Source organism: Pollachius pollachius, assembly GCF_949987615.1.
Source record: "Pollachius pollachius genome assembly, chromosome: 6".
NCBI lineage: Eukaryota > Metazoa > Chordata > Actinopteri > Gadiformes > Gadidae > Pollachius > Pollachius pollachius.
Window position 1 is genome coordinate 2,877,345 of NC_136939.1, and position 14,731 is coordinate 2,892,075.

Here is a 14,731-nt window from a genome sequence, read left to right on the forward strand (position 1 = left end):
CACTTCCTTAAATGATGACTAGAAGGCACACTGCCAGACAGACAGACAGACTGAAAGAGCAACCGAAAGGCAGGCAGGCAGACAGAAATGCACACCAACGGACTGGCAGACAGGCAGACAGACAGCTGGCTTATGTAAGCAGCACAAAATGTAAGAGTAAAACTGAAAGAGGAACACACGTGGTTCGGACGTTGCTGAAGACGTAGAGATTCTGTACATATGGATGTGATTTGAGCGAGGGGGGGATACCGTCCGAGCCTCTCACGATGACTCAGCACAACGGTTTATGGTACAGCGTGTACCGCTAGGATTAGAACAGGGACAATTATAGTCCCACCGGACTGCATCGTATCTGGAGGTCTCGGACCACAACGGGTCAAACCCCCAGCTCTGGTCCTCTGTAGAAGGTGGGGAAACGCCCCTCGTGGTCAGGGAGATGAGATTCAAACCACAATAAATGAACGTACAGGCATACTTGTGCAAACATTCATTTAACATGTGATGAATTCTGTATTCAACACTTGAACTCACTTGAGCTGATGAGAGACAAATACACTGAATGAGGAAATAAACGTTTATCAAAAACTTCAAAATGTTGCAGCACAAATGTAACTTTACAGAGATGTTAATGTTAATGTTTATCGTTCTCTGAGCATCATCGCTGTCGTTTGCAGCCCCCATATAGTTTGCAATGTTGGTATTGTTCGTGAGCACTGTCTCAATCGTCTCCATTGTTCATCGTGTTGGTGTTGTTTGTCATGTTCATTTTGGCGGTATTACTGTCGGTAATGTTCGTAATGTCAGCGGTGTTCGTAGTGTTCGTACTGGTCACATTGTGCAGGACTATTTGTATTGTCGGTGGTACAGTTCTCAGAGGGACAGGGCGTGTTTGATCAGTCGCTTGCTCTCCGGGGAGAGCTTCGGGGGGAACTGGGTGTCGAAGGTGAGGATGAGGTCCCCTCGGAGGCCCGGGTACTGGGAGAGGGGCATCCCCTCGCCCGGGACCAGCTTGCTGTACCCGGGGCTGCAACACAGACACTCAGTCAGGCTCCGCAGGCTCTAGCTGGGAGGGGAGGGCCGGTGTGAGATGAAGCCAGAGTCTGGTTTTACTCACTGCACAATGTCGTTGACGGGGATGTTGACGAGCCTGCCATCTAGTGTCTCCACGTCGACCGAGAATCCTGTCAGGGCCTGGAGGAGGAAACAGCAGCACCGCGTCAGAGCTTCAGCAGCTGGATGCCTGAAGAACAAATCGACTGAGGGGACCTCGTAAACCAGGTGTCACTCACCACCTAGAGAGATGCAGGCCTTGTAAACCAGGCGTAACTCACCATCTCTAGAGAGATAGAGGCCTTGTAAACCAGGCGTAACTCACCATCTCTAGAGAGATAGAGGCCTTGTAAACCAGGCGTAACTCACCATCTCTAGAGAGATACAGGCCTTGTAAACCAGGCGTAACTCACCATCTCTAGAGAGATAGAGGCCTTGTAAACCAGGCGTAACTCACCATCTCTAGAGAGATAGAGGCCTTGTAAACCAGGCGTAACTCACCATCTCTAGAGAGATACAGGCCTTGTAAACCAGGCGTAACTCACCATCTCTAGAGAGATACAGGCCTTGTAAACCAGGCGTAACTCACCATCTCTAGAGAGATAGAGGCCTTGTAAACCAGGTTGTCACGCTGTCTTGTAAACCAGGGGTGGGGCTTCTGTCGCACTATGAACACGATGTCCGCAGGAACACTGTTTGGTCCCTGCAGGGGGGAGACATTCAAACAGTACTGATTTGCATGATCACCATGATTTGCATACTGTAATTGCAACTACTATATTCTACACTCTTACCCTTGGCCCGCATACACGTTGCATAAACGTGTTCCATACTTCATGCTGTGAACATCTGCACATTCCACGCTCCATGTTTTTCACACTCCGGCACAAACTGTACAGTTCTTATATTAGGTTCTTATGGTAAATGTTCATATTTGATACCTGACCTACAGTACTTGCCATTTACTTTCTTTCTTTATATTTCATATTCATGTTCCTTTACTATGTTTATCATTATTGCTGTGCACCAAATTCAAGCAGACACCTCACCTGGTCTTTTCATATCTCTAGCAGACATCTCCCCTGTCCTCACCTGGTCTGTTTATATCAGGACTCACCTAGTCTGCTTATATAAGGACTCACCTGGTCCCCTTGTATCAGGTCTCACCTGGTCTCCCTCCTCGGGGAAGGTGACCCGGGTTCCCTGGTTCCAGCCGGGCTTCACAGCGATGCTGAGGATCTTCTCCTTGATGCTGGAGGTGTAGCCGTCCTCGTTCATCACCTGGACCCGGAACGAGGAGCGTTTAGTCTTCAGGCGGTCGCTTCAGAACGGAATGGTTTAGGGCACGACTGGTTTAGAGCAGGCCAACCCTAGTGCCACCCACCAGGGTGTGTGTTCAGCGTACGGATCCTGGACCCAAATCACAATCTGATATAGACCTGAACCCTACATTCTAGATACAAGAGGAGTCCGACAACTCAGAATAACTCATCTTATATCTTAGAACTTGTGCATCTGAGACGATCAGAGGGCGCTGAATGAGATCTGTGGGGCCCCAGTGTGAGCAGAAGGCCGGAGGGGAGGGGGGAGGAGCGGCGATCACCCTGCGGGAGATCTTGATCTTCTTGGTGCAGCCGTGGTAGAGGTCGTCCAGGGTCAGGCTGAGGTCGCGTTCTATCGGGCCGTCCTGGCTCCTCCTCTCTTGGCTGGGGACCCCCCCGGACCCGTCCTCGGCCCCCACGGAGAAGTCTGGCCCCCGCCGCACATGGTACAGGGAGACAAGGGGACAAGGAGACAAGGAGACAAGGGGACAAGGAGACAAGGGGACAAGGGGACATGGAGACATGGAGACAAGGGGACAAGGGGACATGGAGACAAGGAGACAAGGGGACATGGAGACAAGGGGACAAGGGGACATGGAGACAAGGAGACAAGGGGACATGGAGACAAGGGGACAAGGAGACAAGGGGACAAGGAGACAAGGGGACAAGGAGACAAGGGGACAAGGAGACAAGGGGACATGGAGACAAGAAGACAAGGAGACATGGAGACAAGGGGACAACGCTTAATTTGGGCTGCAGTGTTATTGATAATATTGCTACTAGACACCATTGCTGCTGTATGGGCGTTAGAAAGTACTTCACAAGACAACAAGACAACCACGTACTGTGGCTACGGTGCTTGTTATCTGAGTGTGTCTCCTACCAGCGAACGGGTTGTCGCCACCGAAGAAGAGCCGGAAGGTTTTGCTGGGGTTATCGTGGAAGACGTATGGAGCGGACCACGCCCCGTTCCCCACGAACTCCTGCGGAACGCCCCCTTTTAGCCCCTCCTCCCCGAACTTGTCGTACGTCGCTTTCTTCCTCACTGGGGGAGAAACACGAATCACAGGCAGAACAAAGTTTACTATGAGGAGGGAAACCAAAGCAAAGTTTATGTAAACACCAGATTTTTCCCCACACCAGCCTTGACACACACACCTCGCAACACACAATTCGCTAGAAGAAAACACATAAGACTGATACACCCTGAAGGACATTACGCTCATTCGAAGCAGAACCTCTACGGAGGCGAAGCTCCGGACGACCTCAGCGCTGTTAGGGACTTAGACATTTTCGCTCGATCGATCTCTTACGCTCTATATCTCAGTATAACCTTTTTCACCTTACTAAATAAATCCGAGGCCCTGAGACAGAGAATTGTATCTCCTCTCCGTCTCAGTTTATCTGTTCAAGTAACTAGGCTAAGTATTTTTCCCAACAGAGGTGAGAGGGTTGGCATCAGCGGAGCGTAGGCGGCGAGTGGGGAGTGGCGTTGGAGGAGATCTGATATGTACGAGGGTGCAAAGTTGTTTAGCGCTTTGTAGGTGGTGAGGAGAATCTTGAAATTGATGCGTTGTTTTATTGGAAGCCAATGAAGTTGACGGAGGATGGGAGTAATGTGCTCTTTGGAGGGGGAGTTAGTAAGCAGTCGGACAGCAGAGTTTTGAACATATTGCAATTTTTGAAGAATAGTGGAGGGGAGGCCATACAGAATGCTATTGCAATAGTCGAGTCTGCAAGTGATGAAGGCGTGGATAAGTGTTTCGGCAGCTGAGGATGAAAGGGTGGGTCGAAGTCGTGCAATGTTGCGGAGGTGGAAGAAAGATGTTTTTCTGACGCTGTTTATGTGTGACTTGAAGGAGAGCGTGGGGTCCATTATGATGCCGAGGTTTCTGACCAGGGGGGAGGGAGTGACAGAGTGACCTTAAATGTGTACATGTGATGTAATGCTATACATCACATGTACATTTGATTTGATGTTTATTTTTATATTCAGGCCAAGGCTGCAGAAGATAATCAAATGCAACATTGAAAAATATATACATGTGTAATGTGATTAAAGGACATTAATGTGTAGCCCTATAATAGCACCGGAAGTACGTAACGAATGTGTAAACTTCGTACGGTCGCTCAGCACGTCGTAAGCCTCCGCCAGGTCCCGGAAGACATCGAAGTAGTCCGGTCGGCGGCTCGGATGGTTCTTCAAAGCCAGACGCCGATACCTGATTAAACCAACGAGACGCGTACCAGATCAGTACAATACGACCAGGTCAATACTCTACGACCAACACAGGGATATCAGTTGGACGGATCAGATGGATGAACACAATACAACGAAAACAAATGCCCCTTACGACTTCTTGATATCCGCGTCTGTTGCGTTTCTGTTAATTTCCAATATGGCGTAGTAATCGATACCCATTCTGACCAGGCGTTTAAAACATAAGCTACCATCTACAACACAATCATCCAACAAAGTTGAACAACGTTAACTTTCACTTGACGGACGGTGCAGATGATCGGAGCGACGGCTTTCAGTTTGGTTGCTAAGGACTCTTCGTGAACGGTTGTCATGGTAACACACACACCCTCCCTCACCGATGCGGCGGGACCGCCGAAAGAGCTTCCGGTGGTCGACGTTCATGAATCGATGCTTACCTTTAACTTTGTTAGGGTTATAGGATGGTGTGGTTAGGGTTATGCTGGTCTGGTTGGTCCATGGAGGTTTGCTTAACTGGTACAAGTGAGACATGACTTTAGTTATATGGTTTTAAACATGTTCAAACCAATACATTTTACTTGTTATAAGCGTTATAACACAGTACAAATGTAAACAAGTCGCAGAGACGGATTCAGTTCAGCAGCAATGACAAATGTGCTTATGTTTTTTATTTCAATTTAAAACCATTACAGACAGAAACATTAAAGGACTAAATGAATCAAAGAAGCTACCGAAATTATTTCCTACACATCGCAGTGTGCATTTCCAGCCTTGATGGAGGCGACGCAGAGGCGGTACATGGAGCAGTTCCGCCGGCGGCCAGTGGCGGCAGAGTAGAGCAGGATTACAGAATTTAGTAAATCCTTTAGGATCCATCGAGGAAAAATATTAACAGCCATAAAAAAAGAAAAGAAAAGGAACCCAGTAGAAATAAATATTACAAGTCATTATGGATTTAATACAATGTGTAGTATAATCACTAACAAAAATATATTCAAAACAAAGCCAAACAAAACAAACGTTTTTTGATGTGTTCATACAGCTCTATAGCAAAGGACCGAACTAGAGTACTCTACTCACACATGATCACTACTTTTACCTTGGCTTCGGCTCCCATTAGGACTCTTATTGTGAAACCTCCTCCTTACACCCAAGTCGTACAACTTTACCCCCGTCTTTAGAAAAAAAGGGATAGTTTTGAAAAAAGAAAATATATGTAGAAAATGGCAGCCAAGGTGCAGTTTTACTTTAAACGTATCTATGAGGAGATAACCTTATATTGCCCTCTTGTTTGTTGTGTGGTTGTGTGTGTATGTGTAGGGGGGGGTGTATCTCTCTGTGTTTGGGGGGGAAGTTGTGTGTTTGAGTGTGTGTGTGTTGCAGCAGTGGTTGGGTGTGACTGGGTGAGTCATCAGGGCGTAGCAAAGAGGAGCTGCCGTCTCATATAGAGACCATATCACCCCCACCCTAACCTACGTCTGAGCACTGGACGGACAGCCATCTTCCATCACCTTGTATTTCGTCTTACACGCTACAAAATAAGTATGGAAACAAATATTGTTTGTAGTAATGAGTTGTCGACACAAACAAGGTCACAGTGTTTTGTGTATACGTACTGTGATTTCTTTACTTCAGCTTAACATAAGCACACACCAAATCGAGTGACTTGTGATGTCTAACGTTTTGATCGTCTCGTGAAGCGAGCCTGCATGAAGCTCGGAGCTCAGTGTCACTCAAACGAAAGGTTGCACCTTCTCCGCCTCTGGCCCTGTCTGACGCGGCCGATACACATATTGTAAACACTCATTTCCGAAGCATTGCATAAAGTCATCCAGGTGACGATCCATAGGTCAATCCAAAGTGGGCATGGCTAACATTTAACAACATGAAGGTGTGATCTCGTAGGGGAACACCAGGAGTAGTGTCGTGGGTCTGGGAGGGGGAGGGGGAGGGGAGCAGGAGAGAGAGATGAAGACAGGCTTTAAGAAGACATCAGAGCAGCGTTGAAGGATCCAGGGGCGGGGCTTAGCAGGCACAGCCGCCTTCGCTGACTGGCTGATCGGGTGGCTTCTCCAGCTTGATGTCAATCACTGAGGAAGGGCGGGGAGGTTGAGGAAAACGATATACAAATTGACACATTGTTGCATTGTTGCTTTTAAGACAGGGTTTCGAACCCACAACCCTCTGGTCTGGAGCCACACCCCTATCTCTAAATCACATCAAGTCGTCTGCTGTAAGCCTGACCTGTAGGCCTCCTGGAGAAAGATGACCCCTGACCCCTACCTGCCCCTTTATAACACGCATCAGAATTCCCTTGAAGTGTCTTTGGATTGAAGCGTCTGATAAATAACCGGATAGTGATTTAAATAAAATAAGGAGGATGACGTCACATCTGTGTTGATTGACAGCCGGGTGGTGGAAGAATATAAAATGGATACAAGCAGTTCCCCTTCGCACACTTGATGGACAATAATAAGGTCCCGACATAAACCAAAAGGTGAAGCGCCTGTAACCGGCCCCCAGGGGGCAGTGTGGTCAGAAGGATACTGTCTTCTCTGCTCTTGTCCTGTGTGGCGTCCATCCCGGGCAGAGCCGCTGCCACGCGTCTGAACAGCTGAGGAGGGGGAGGGGGGGGGGGAGCAGGAAGCAGGAAGCATATCACACACGGCCCATCAGACTCAACCACAGCTTCACGTCTCCTAACCCCAGCAGAGCTCCACTGTCAATGTCGCTAATGAGTCGAGGCAGCCTTGAACCCTTATCCCAGTGACCTCGTCCCGGGGAGAGAGCGAAGGCCGTAGTAAGGCCCCGACCTCTGACTTACGCACTCTGCTGTTGGGATACGAGGTTGGGCGACCTCGCATCACAGAAGGCAGTGTGGTCGGATGATTGATGGAGGACGATTTAAACCATGTTGCCTTAGGGCTGGTGTATACTTCCCCAGCAGCACGTCCGCAGTATGTATTAGCATGTAGTAGGGGAGTAGGGTATAAACGGTAGAGAAAGTACACCGGAGTGAATTTGCGCTACGGTATGGATTTTGACGTTACCATGAAGCCGGTGTGACCGGTAGACAGTGTTGTGTCTAACGCGTTGCAAGGTAAGTAACGTGTTAATAAAGTAACGTAACTACTTTTTCATGTAAAAAGTAAAGTTACGCACAAATACTGAAAATATGGTAAGGAAACGTAGTTCCTTTTTCAATGCGGCGCAAAGTTACTTTTCCAAGCGACAGATTTTGACAGCCTTCTCAGGCAGTATGCTATTGCGCAAGCACACAGGCGCGCTTGCGCAATAGTCCCTTCACGAGCTCTCATTCCGCACCGTACGAGACAGACGCTGGTAACGTGAAGCTGTCTCTGCATATCAGACATCGCTTTCGCAGGCATTTTCCAAAGCCAGTCCTTACGACAAAAAAAGCCAGCGGTGGAACGAGACAACAAACGCCGTCACTGTTTACCTGTGTAAGGACATGGTTCCCTTTCAAAATGTCGATAGAAAGGGCTTTAAAGAGATGCTCAAAACACTCGATCCAGGTACTGAATTGAGATGCCAAAACTATACGGCAAGGTCCGCGAGCAAGTGGAGAAAGAAATCCTTATCATTAAACATTATGTGTTTTTCAGAGATGGGAGTAACTTGAGAAAATATTTGGCATTTGTTTTACGCAGTTTTGCTGCCTAACCAGTATTTTACCCCTTCAGAAGCATTTATATCGAAATTAGAAGATAAAATTAACAAACCGTGATATAATACCGTTAGGCTATGCCTCAAATCATACCGTGATATACATTTTAGTCCATACCGTAGAGCCCTAGCATGTAGACATAAGCACACAGATGTCTACACTATAGCACAGCTCTGGACATGCTACAGGAGTCGTATAGGCCAGGCGTAAGCCAATCATAACACAAGCAGAGGATGACCTTTAACCTGGATGTGATTTCATGCTGATTTCACAGCAGCAACACATTTAGCAATCAATCACTCAATCAATTAATCAATCGATCAGTTGAGGGTGGGCAAGGGGGTTATTAGATTCCAACTCTCACTGCTCTGAAATGTCACTCAACAGGAGCCGGTTTGTAGCAGGTTGCGAGTTTGATAATTAATCTCCCCCAAACACACCCATGACAAAGCAAATCAAGTCCCACATGCACAATGGAAGCAGGCTACACACACACACACACACACACACACACACACACAAACTACCTGTTTGACATTGTAGCCTGTCTTTGCACTTGTCTCAATAAACAGAACATTCATGTCTTTTGCTTTTTGCTCGCCCTCCTCTGTCGTTATCTGTCTGCAAGGCCACGAGCACACACACACACACACACACACACACACACACACACACACACACACACACACACACACACACACACACACACACACACACACACACACGGGTACAAGGTGAGTGTGTTAACAGAGACTGTCGAGTTGTGCTCCTTCCTGCAGGGTCGGCGACCCCTGACCCCCGGTCCTGGAACTCCAGCCGAGGGGACACGCCCACTTGTGATGTCACAAATGGGTAGATGGCTGATCAACGATCAACGAGTCACCTGGAGGTGAAACAGAGCCCTCTAAGCAGAGTACAGACCCTCTACTAAGCCACGGCCGTCCACAATGGACATTTAAATAGCTGGTAACACTAAATAGAGGATCAATAATTAACCATTAATTAACATTGGCTAATGCAGTAATAAGCATTAACTAACAATGATAACCGTTAACTAATGGTCTAGTAATCACTTATGGTGTTCATTTTTACTAAGGCATTCATTAATACATCACTTAATAAGTAAGGCTTAGGGTAAACCCTTAATCTACCCAAGAATGCATAAACTAATACCTTACTTTACGTGAACACCACTGTTAATCAGTTAACTGTACCCTTATTTCATTATGTTACCAAAAAGTTGTACAGGTTCTGATCGATGGTGACCTGGTTGTCATGGTGAGGGGTGACCTTCACAGGAGGTCAGGGGTCGAACCACAGCAGGAGGTCAGAGCACAACTCTCTCTTGACGTGCGTCTCTCTTACCTGCTTGACGTTGTAGCCTGCCTTGGCGCTAGTCTCTATAAACATTACATTTAGCTCCTTGGCTTTCCTCTCGCCCTCCTCTATTGACACTTGCCTGGTGGACACAGTGGTCAGCGCACAACATAGGTACATACACATAGGTACATACACATATTGATTAAAACAGTAGTCAACACATACATAGGTACAAACAACTGGCCCTGTGTGTGTGTGTGTGTGTGTGTGTGTGTGTGTGTGTGTGTGTGTGTGTGCGTGTGTAAACCTCCCACAGAGGTTAGAGAAAGAGGGTATTGATCGATCCACAGGATCAATAATCAATGACTTAATAAGTGAAGGAGGAAGGGTTTACCGTTTGTCGGCCAGATCCGTCTTGTTTCCGACCAGCATGATGATGACATCACTTCCCCTCTCGGTTCTGACATCATCAATCCACTTTGTGGTCTGCTGGAAAGAGTTGACATCTAGGAGGAGGAGGAGGAGGAGGAGAGAAGGAGATAGAGGAGGAGGAGGAGAGATGGAGGAGATGGAGGAGGAGATGGAGGAGGAGGAGGAGGAGAGAAGAAGAAGGAGGAGGAAGAGAGATGGAGGAGGAGGAGAGGAGGAGGAGGAGGAGGAGGAGGAGGAGGAGGAGGAGAGAAGAAGGAGGAGGAGGAGGAGAGATGGAGGAGGAGGAGGAGGAGAGAAGAAGGAGGAGGAGAGATGGAGGAGGAGGAGGAGGAGAGATGGAGGAGGAGGAGGAGAGAAGGAGAGGGAGGAGGAGAGAAGGAGGAGAGATGGAGGAGGAGGAGGAGGAGAGATGGAGGAGGAGGAGGAGGAGAGATGAGGAGGAGGAGGAGGAGAGAAGGAGGAGGAGGAGGAGGAGGAGAGATGGAGGAGGAGGAGGAGGAGAGAAGAAGGAGAGAAGAAGGAGAAGGCTGCTCAGTGACAGGGAGTGGTGATGTGTTGGCCCTCCCGGGCCGTGCCTCGTGGTGAGTCACTGGTGAGAGCCGTTCCTCCCTGAGGGTTTGGCTGGTTGTGCTCCACGCCCTCCGGCCCAGGCTGGGGCCCCCCGCTGGGCGGGACCAGGGGCCGCGGGGCGCAGACACAGAACCCTGACTCATAGCAACGCTGCCACGCCTCCCCCTTGGCCACCCGCCGTGTCCAACGCAGTCACTAGGGGGAGCTCATGTACTGGCTGGTGGGTGTAGGTACGTGTGTGTAGTTGTGTTTACGTGTGTAGGTGTGTGTTTACGTGAGAGAGAGAGAAAGAGAAGAGAGAGAGAGAGAGAGAGAGAGAGAGAGAGAGAGAGAGAGAGAGAGAGAGAGAGAGAGAGAGAGAGAGAGAGAGAGTGTGCGGGTGTGTGCGTCTCCACCCACTTGTGATGTCGTACACCACCACGGCGGCAGCAGAGTCTCTGATGTAGCTCGGGATGAGGCTCCTGAAACGCTCCTGGCCGGCCGTGTCCCAGAGCTGGAGCCGGATCTGGAGGTGGAGGAGGAGGAGGAGGAGGAGGGGCATGAGGAGGAAGAGGAGGGGCAGGATGAGGAGATGGGGCAGGAGGAGGAAGAGGAAGAGGGGTGTGAGGAGGAGATGGGGCAGGGGGAGGTGAAGGTGGGGCAGGAGGAGGAGGAAGGGTGAGGCGGAGAGTGAGGGTGAAGAGTGAGGAAGAGGAGCAGGAAAGGGAGGAGGGATAACAGCAAAACAAAAAGAAAAATGACAAGAACCGATGTGAGAAATGATGGGAATAATGGAACGAAGACATCAAGAATAAAAAGGAATGGAAGGATTAGATATGAGGGAACAGGGGAAAACACAGAGGTAGAGAGACATGGAGAGACAGACACAGAGAGAGAGGGATAGAGAGCAAGAGAGAGAGAGACAGAGAGAGAAAGAGCTTGGCAGATAGTAGAGATAGCATGCAGGTGATAAGATAGCATCCAGAGAGAGAGAGAGGGATCTCGTTGGACGGGATCAAAAATCAAAACAAAATAACACAAATAATAATAATAGTCTGCCTTCACTTGCCTCCCAGCTCGCTCAAGTAAGGTCTTACATTTCAACCAATGAATGAATAGAGTTTCATGTGTGGAAAGAAAGGAGAAGAGAAAAGTTGTTTTTAAATTAAACAAAGTGACTGGTCTGTTAGCCAATCACAGGAGAGCCGAGCCCTGTTGTCCTACCCCAGCACCTCTGCTCCGACACCACCACCACCACACCACACTGGGCGCATGACATCAGTGCCCAGTGTGGAGCAGAAGCTGGCAAGGGAAATGTTACCATGGTTACACTGTATACCGGCAGGTATACAGCGAGAATTTGAATGAGAGCTAAATGGTTTTAATGGGGGGGGTAAATAAGTCTAGGCCTGTTTGTTTCAAACAGACCTGTTCACAGTCGCCCCCCCAGTCGAACGTTGTCTGCATCTTGAAGTCTCCGAACAAATACAAGTTGGATCCTAAGGGACTGACGATGAATGCTTGACTTACCGTTCTGTCCTCAAGGTACATCGTTTTGGACAGGAAGTCTATTCCGATGGTCGCCTGAAATAAAACATGAGACAACGTGAGATGGCAGCATCATGGTGTTGAATACACGCATGCTACATGGTGAGTCGTTTATCAGTGTAACAGTAGTGTTACAGTTAGTAGACGCTTTCTATGAGCGTAGCAGTGTGTAGGATGTGTCTCTGGGTGTAACAGTGGATGTTTATCTGAGTGTAACAGTAAGTACAAGGTTTCTATGAGTGTAGCGGTGTGTAGGATGTTTATATGAATGTAACAGTAAGCAGAATGTTTCTCTGAGTGTAACAGTGGAAGTTTCTGAGTGTAAAAGTGGATGTTTCTGAGTGTAAAAGTGGATGTTTCTCTGAGTGTAACAGTGGATGTTTCTCTGTAACAGCACGCCTCACCTGGTAAGTGTTATCAAAGCTGTCATACATGAACCTGGTGATCAGGGAGGTCTTCCCCACTAAAGACACACAAACAAAAACATATGTTTTAAACTTTTGCTTTAACAAGTTTCCCACACATCTGCAGATTAGAAAGTGATATATTCTATAAAGGTAGTTCACAAAGACAGCAGAGCCAAGAAATGTGATGGAAAACCTTCAATTATCTGACTCTCATCTTGCCCCGCCCATGACCCTGCCTTCTAAGAACAGCTTGTGGTAAAGAGAGGCTTGTGTGTACTTATTGAATCAGAAGTTTAAGAGATAGAAAGTGCTGTCTGTGCTGCCTGGACCCATTAGTAAAGGCTGCATTACCGGTGCTACAACTGGACTGTTTAAATGATCAAGTCCAGAGCAGTCCGTCAGTAGAGAGACTGCCCCTCTAAGTTAAACTGTTGGAAGCTATGTTTCTCTGACTAGGAGTACCCTTCAAGTGACAGTCAGAATTACAAGGCATTGACGCCCCAGGAGTTTAGTTTTATAGGGCATAGGGCATTTAGCCCTTTTCTCTAGTAAAATTGAACTGCCTTGGGCTGTTCTACAAAATCTTTTCTCCTGGCTAGAATGTTGACTTCTGTAATATCATCTGTTCACAGGATGGCATGCCTAATTCCATCCTGGTGTATTGACCGTTGTTACTACGTAATAGAGGTTGAGTTATCTGATATTAACCTGGCCTGCAGTGCCAAACCAGATTGATTACATTCTTAATACGTTATAATGATATACAATATGAAGCTAAAGAGAGAAGGAACCTGCCCGACCGACTGATCCTGGGATGGGTCTCAGGAATGTCGCCGGGCCACTAGATTACCCCTGATTCACCAAGTGAACAGACTTTACTCAAAATAGTCTTTACTTGACTACATATAGTCAAGTAAATCTATTAGCGACATGATCGGTCATTCATTTAAGCCCACCTGTCGTAGATGAGATAAACCGATAAAGCATCATCGATGACGACGCGTCAAAAATACAAATATGTGCAACGATTTCAAGAGATAGCGTAATAAGTCTGAAACTTTAAAATCTATTATTTATTCATGTCGTTCTAATGGATCTCAGACTGCTGGCCTGCTAGCCACAAACAGCTGACACTATTCCAACTTTACGGAGTTAGCTTAGCCGCTAATCGTCCCTCTACGCCCCCCATTTCAAAACCCTTACATCGGCCGACATTAGACCAACCATCCCCAGTGGTGGTGACCGTACTTACCACTCTGCTCCCCGAGGAAAACCAGCTTAAACTTCCTCAAAGGGTTCCCAAAGTCCCCGGCCGCGGACATGTTCAGAACGAGTGGGCTGTCGGACTTTGTGAAGCTCACTAGCGGCTAACGCTAGCTCCCCAGTGGTCCGGGATCAAAGTCTCTCTGATCCGCAGGGTCGCGGGGTTTGACAGTTTTATGTTTCTGCAAAATGGGGACGGATGGTGCGCTGCTTTGACTGTGAGTCCCAGGCAAGTCTCGGGGGACAGAGGAGCTACTGCGATGGAGTCACCATGAGAGATGACATGTCTGCTAGCTGTGTAGGAATAGTGGTTGCCTCACAGACAATGTTGCCAGATTGGGCCAGATTTCGATGCAGCCAGGGTTCCCAGATTAGGCGGAAGAATCGGACCCAATCTGGTAACGCTACTCACAGATCAGTCTTCTTCTGCAGGTGTCTTCTCTCCTGATGGGACACTGTCTTCTACCGGTCAATGCGGGTACACACCTTAATCATTACATTTACTTAACTCCCGGGATAGATGGTCACCATTTAGGATTGGTTGCATATAATATATAAACAATTGTAATAAAACACAGCATATCTGTGTGTACAGTTGAATCAGGGACGGGTAAACGATAGAGAAACATTCAACTTCCGTAAACGTGTAGGCTTTGTTGTTATTTTATATCACCGACAGAGGGCGCCATAGCTTCCAGTTAGACGTGTAATCCACTCTAGTGTAGCCTACTGTTAATGCTATGGCCGTGCATCAATCGTGTGCAACCTGCATTCATAAAAAAATGTATGTTCTACATGAATGCAATCGTTAATTGTTCAATACGCTTGTTTGAGGAAGGCCGCCCGTGCCTTTCTGTTGGTTTAGAAAGTAAGTTGTAAATCATATTTTGTTGACGTGAAAATTATGGTCTTCATCCAGTAACCTTTTTTC

At 47.7% G+C, this 14,731-nt stretch overlaps 2 protein-coding genes across 3 annotated transcripts; both read right to left on the minus strand.

Moving 5' to 3' along the window:
• Positions 1 to 870: 870 nt before the first annotated feature.
• dnajb13 (DnaJ heat shock protein family (Hsp40) member B13) lies at positions 871 to 4,794 on the minus strand (the record flags this gene model as incomplete). The annotated part of the gene is made up of 8 exons (XM_079738985.1): positions 871 to 1,024; positions 1,115 to 1,191; positions 1,640 to 1,753; positions 2,218 to 2,331; positions 2,654 to 2,799; positions 3,256 to 3,417; positions 4,497 to 4,594; positions 4,727 to 4,794. 8 exons carry the CDS (start codon positions 4,792 to 4,794, stop codon positions 871 to 873), a joined length of 933 nt encoding a protein of 310 aa, XP_079595111.1.
• Positions 4,795 to 5,229: 435 nt separating this feature from the next.
• On the minus strand, positions 5,230 to 14,278 carry rab6a (RAB6A, member RAS oncogene family). 2 transcript variants are annotated; one of them, XM_079738526.1, is made up of 8 exons: positions 13,790 to 14,278; positions 12,535 to 12,593; positions 12,113 to 12,166; positions 11,003 to 11,108; positions 9,996 to 10,107; positions 8,809 to 8,902; positions 7,141 to 7,207; positions 5,230 to 6,683 (listed from the first exon to the last, which is right to left on the minus strand). In XM_079738526.1, exons 1-8 carry the CDS (start codon positions 13,857 to 13,859, stop codon positions 6,619 to 6,621), a joined length of 627 nt encoding a protein of 208 aa, XP_079594652.1. In that variant the 5' UTR covers positions 13,860 to 14,278; the 3' UTR covers positions 5,230 to 6,618. The 2 variants fall into 2 exon arrangements, with proteins under 2 accessions (XP_079594652.1, XP_079594651.1); XM_079738525.1 differs by lacking the exon at positions 8,809 to 8,902 and adding an exon at positions 9,647 to 9,740 and having other exon boundaries at positions 13,790 to 14,275.
• Positions 14,279 to 14,731: the final 453 nt, after the last annotated feature.

What these genes read in the sequence shown, in the direction of transcription:
- rab6a (XM_079738526.1), bottom strand. Translation starts at nt 13,859, where the DNA reads ATGTCCGCGGCCGGGGACTTTGGGAACCCTTTGAGGAAGTTTAAGCTG. An exon ending in GCTTTGATAACACTTACCAG is followed by an intron (nt 12,167 to 12,534) that starts GTGAGGCGTGCT and finishes GTTTTATTTCAG; the next exon opens with GCGACCATCGGAATAGACTT. An exon ending in GGTGGTGTACGACATCACAA is followed by an intron (nt 10,108 to 11,002) that starts GTGGGTGGAGAC and finishes TCCTCCTCCTAG; the next exon opens with ATGTCAACTCTTTCCAGCAG.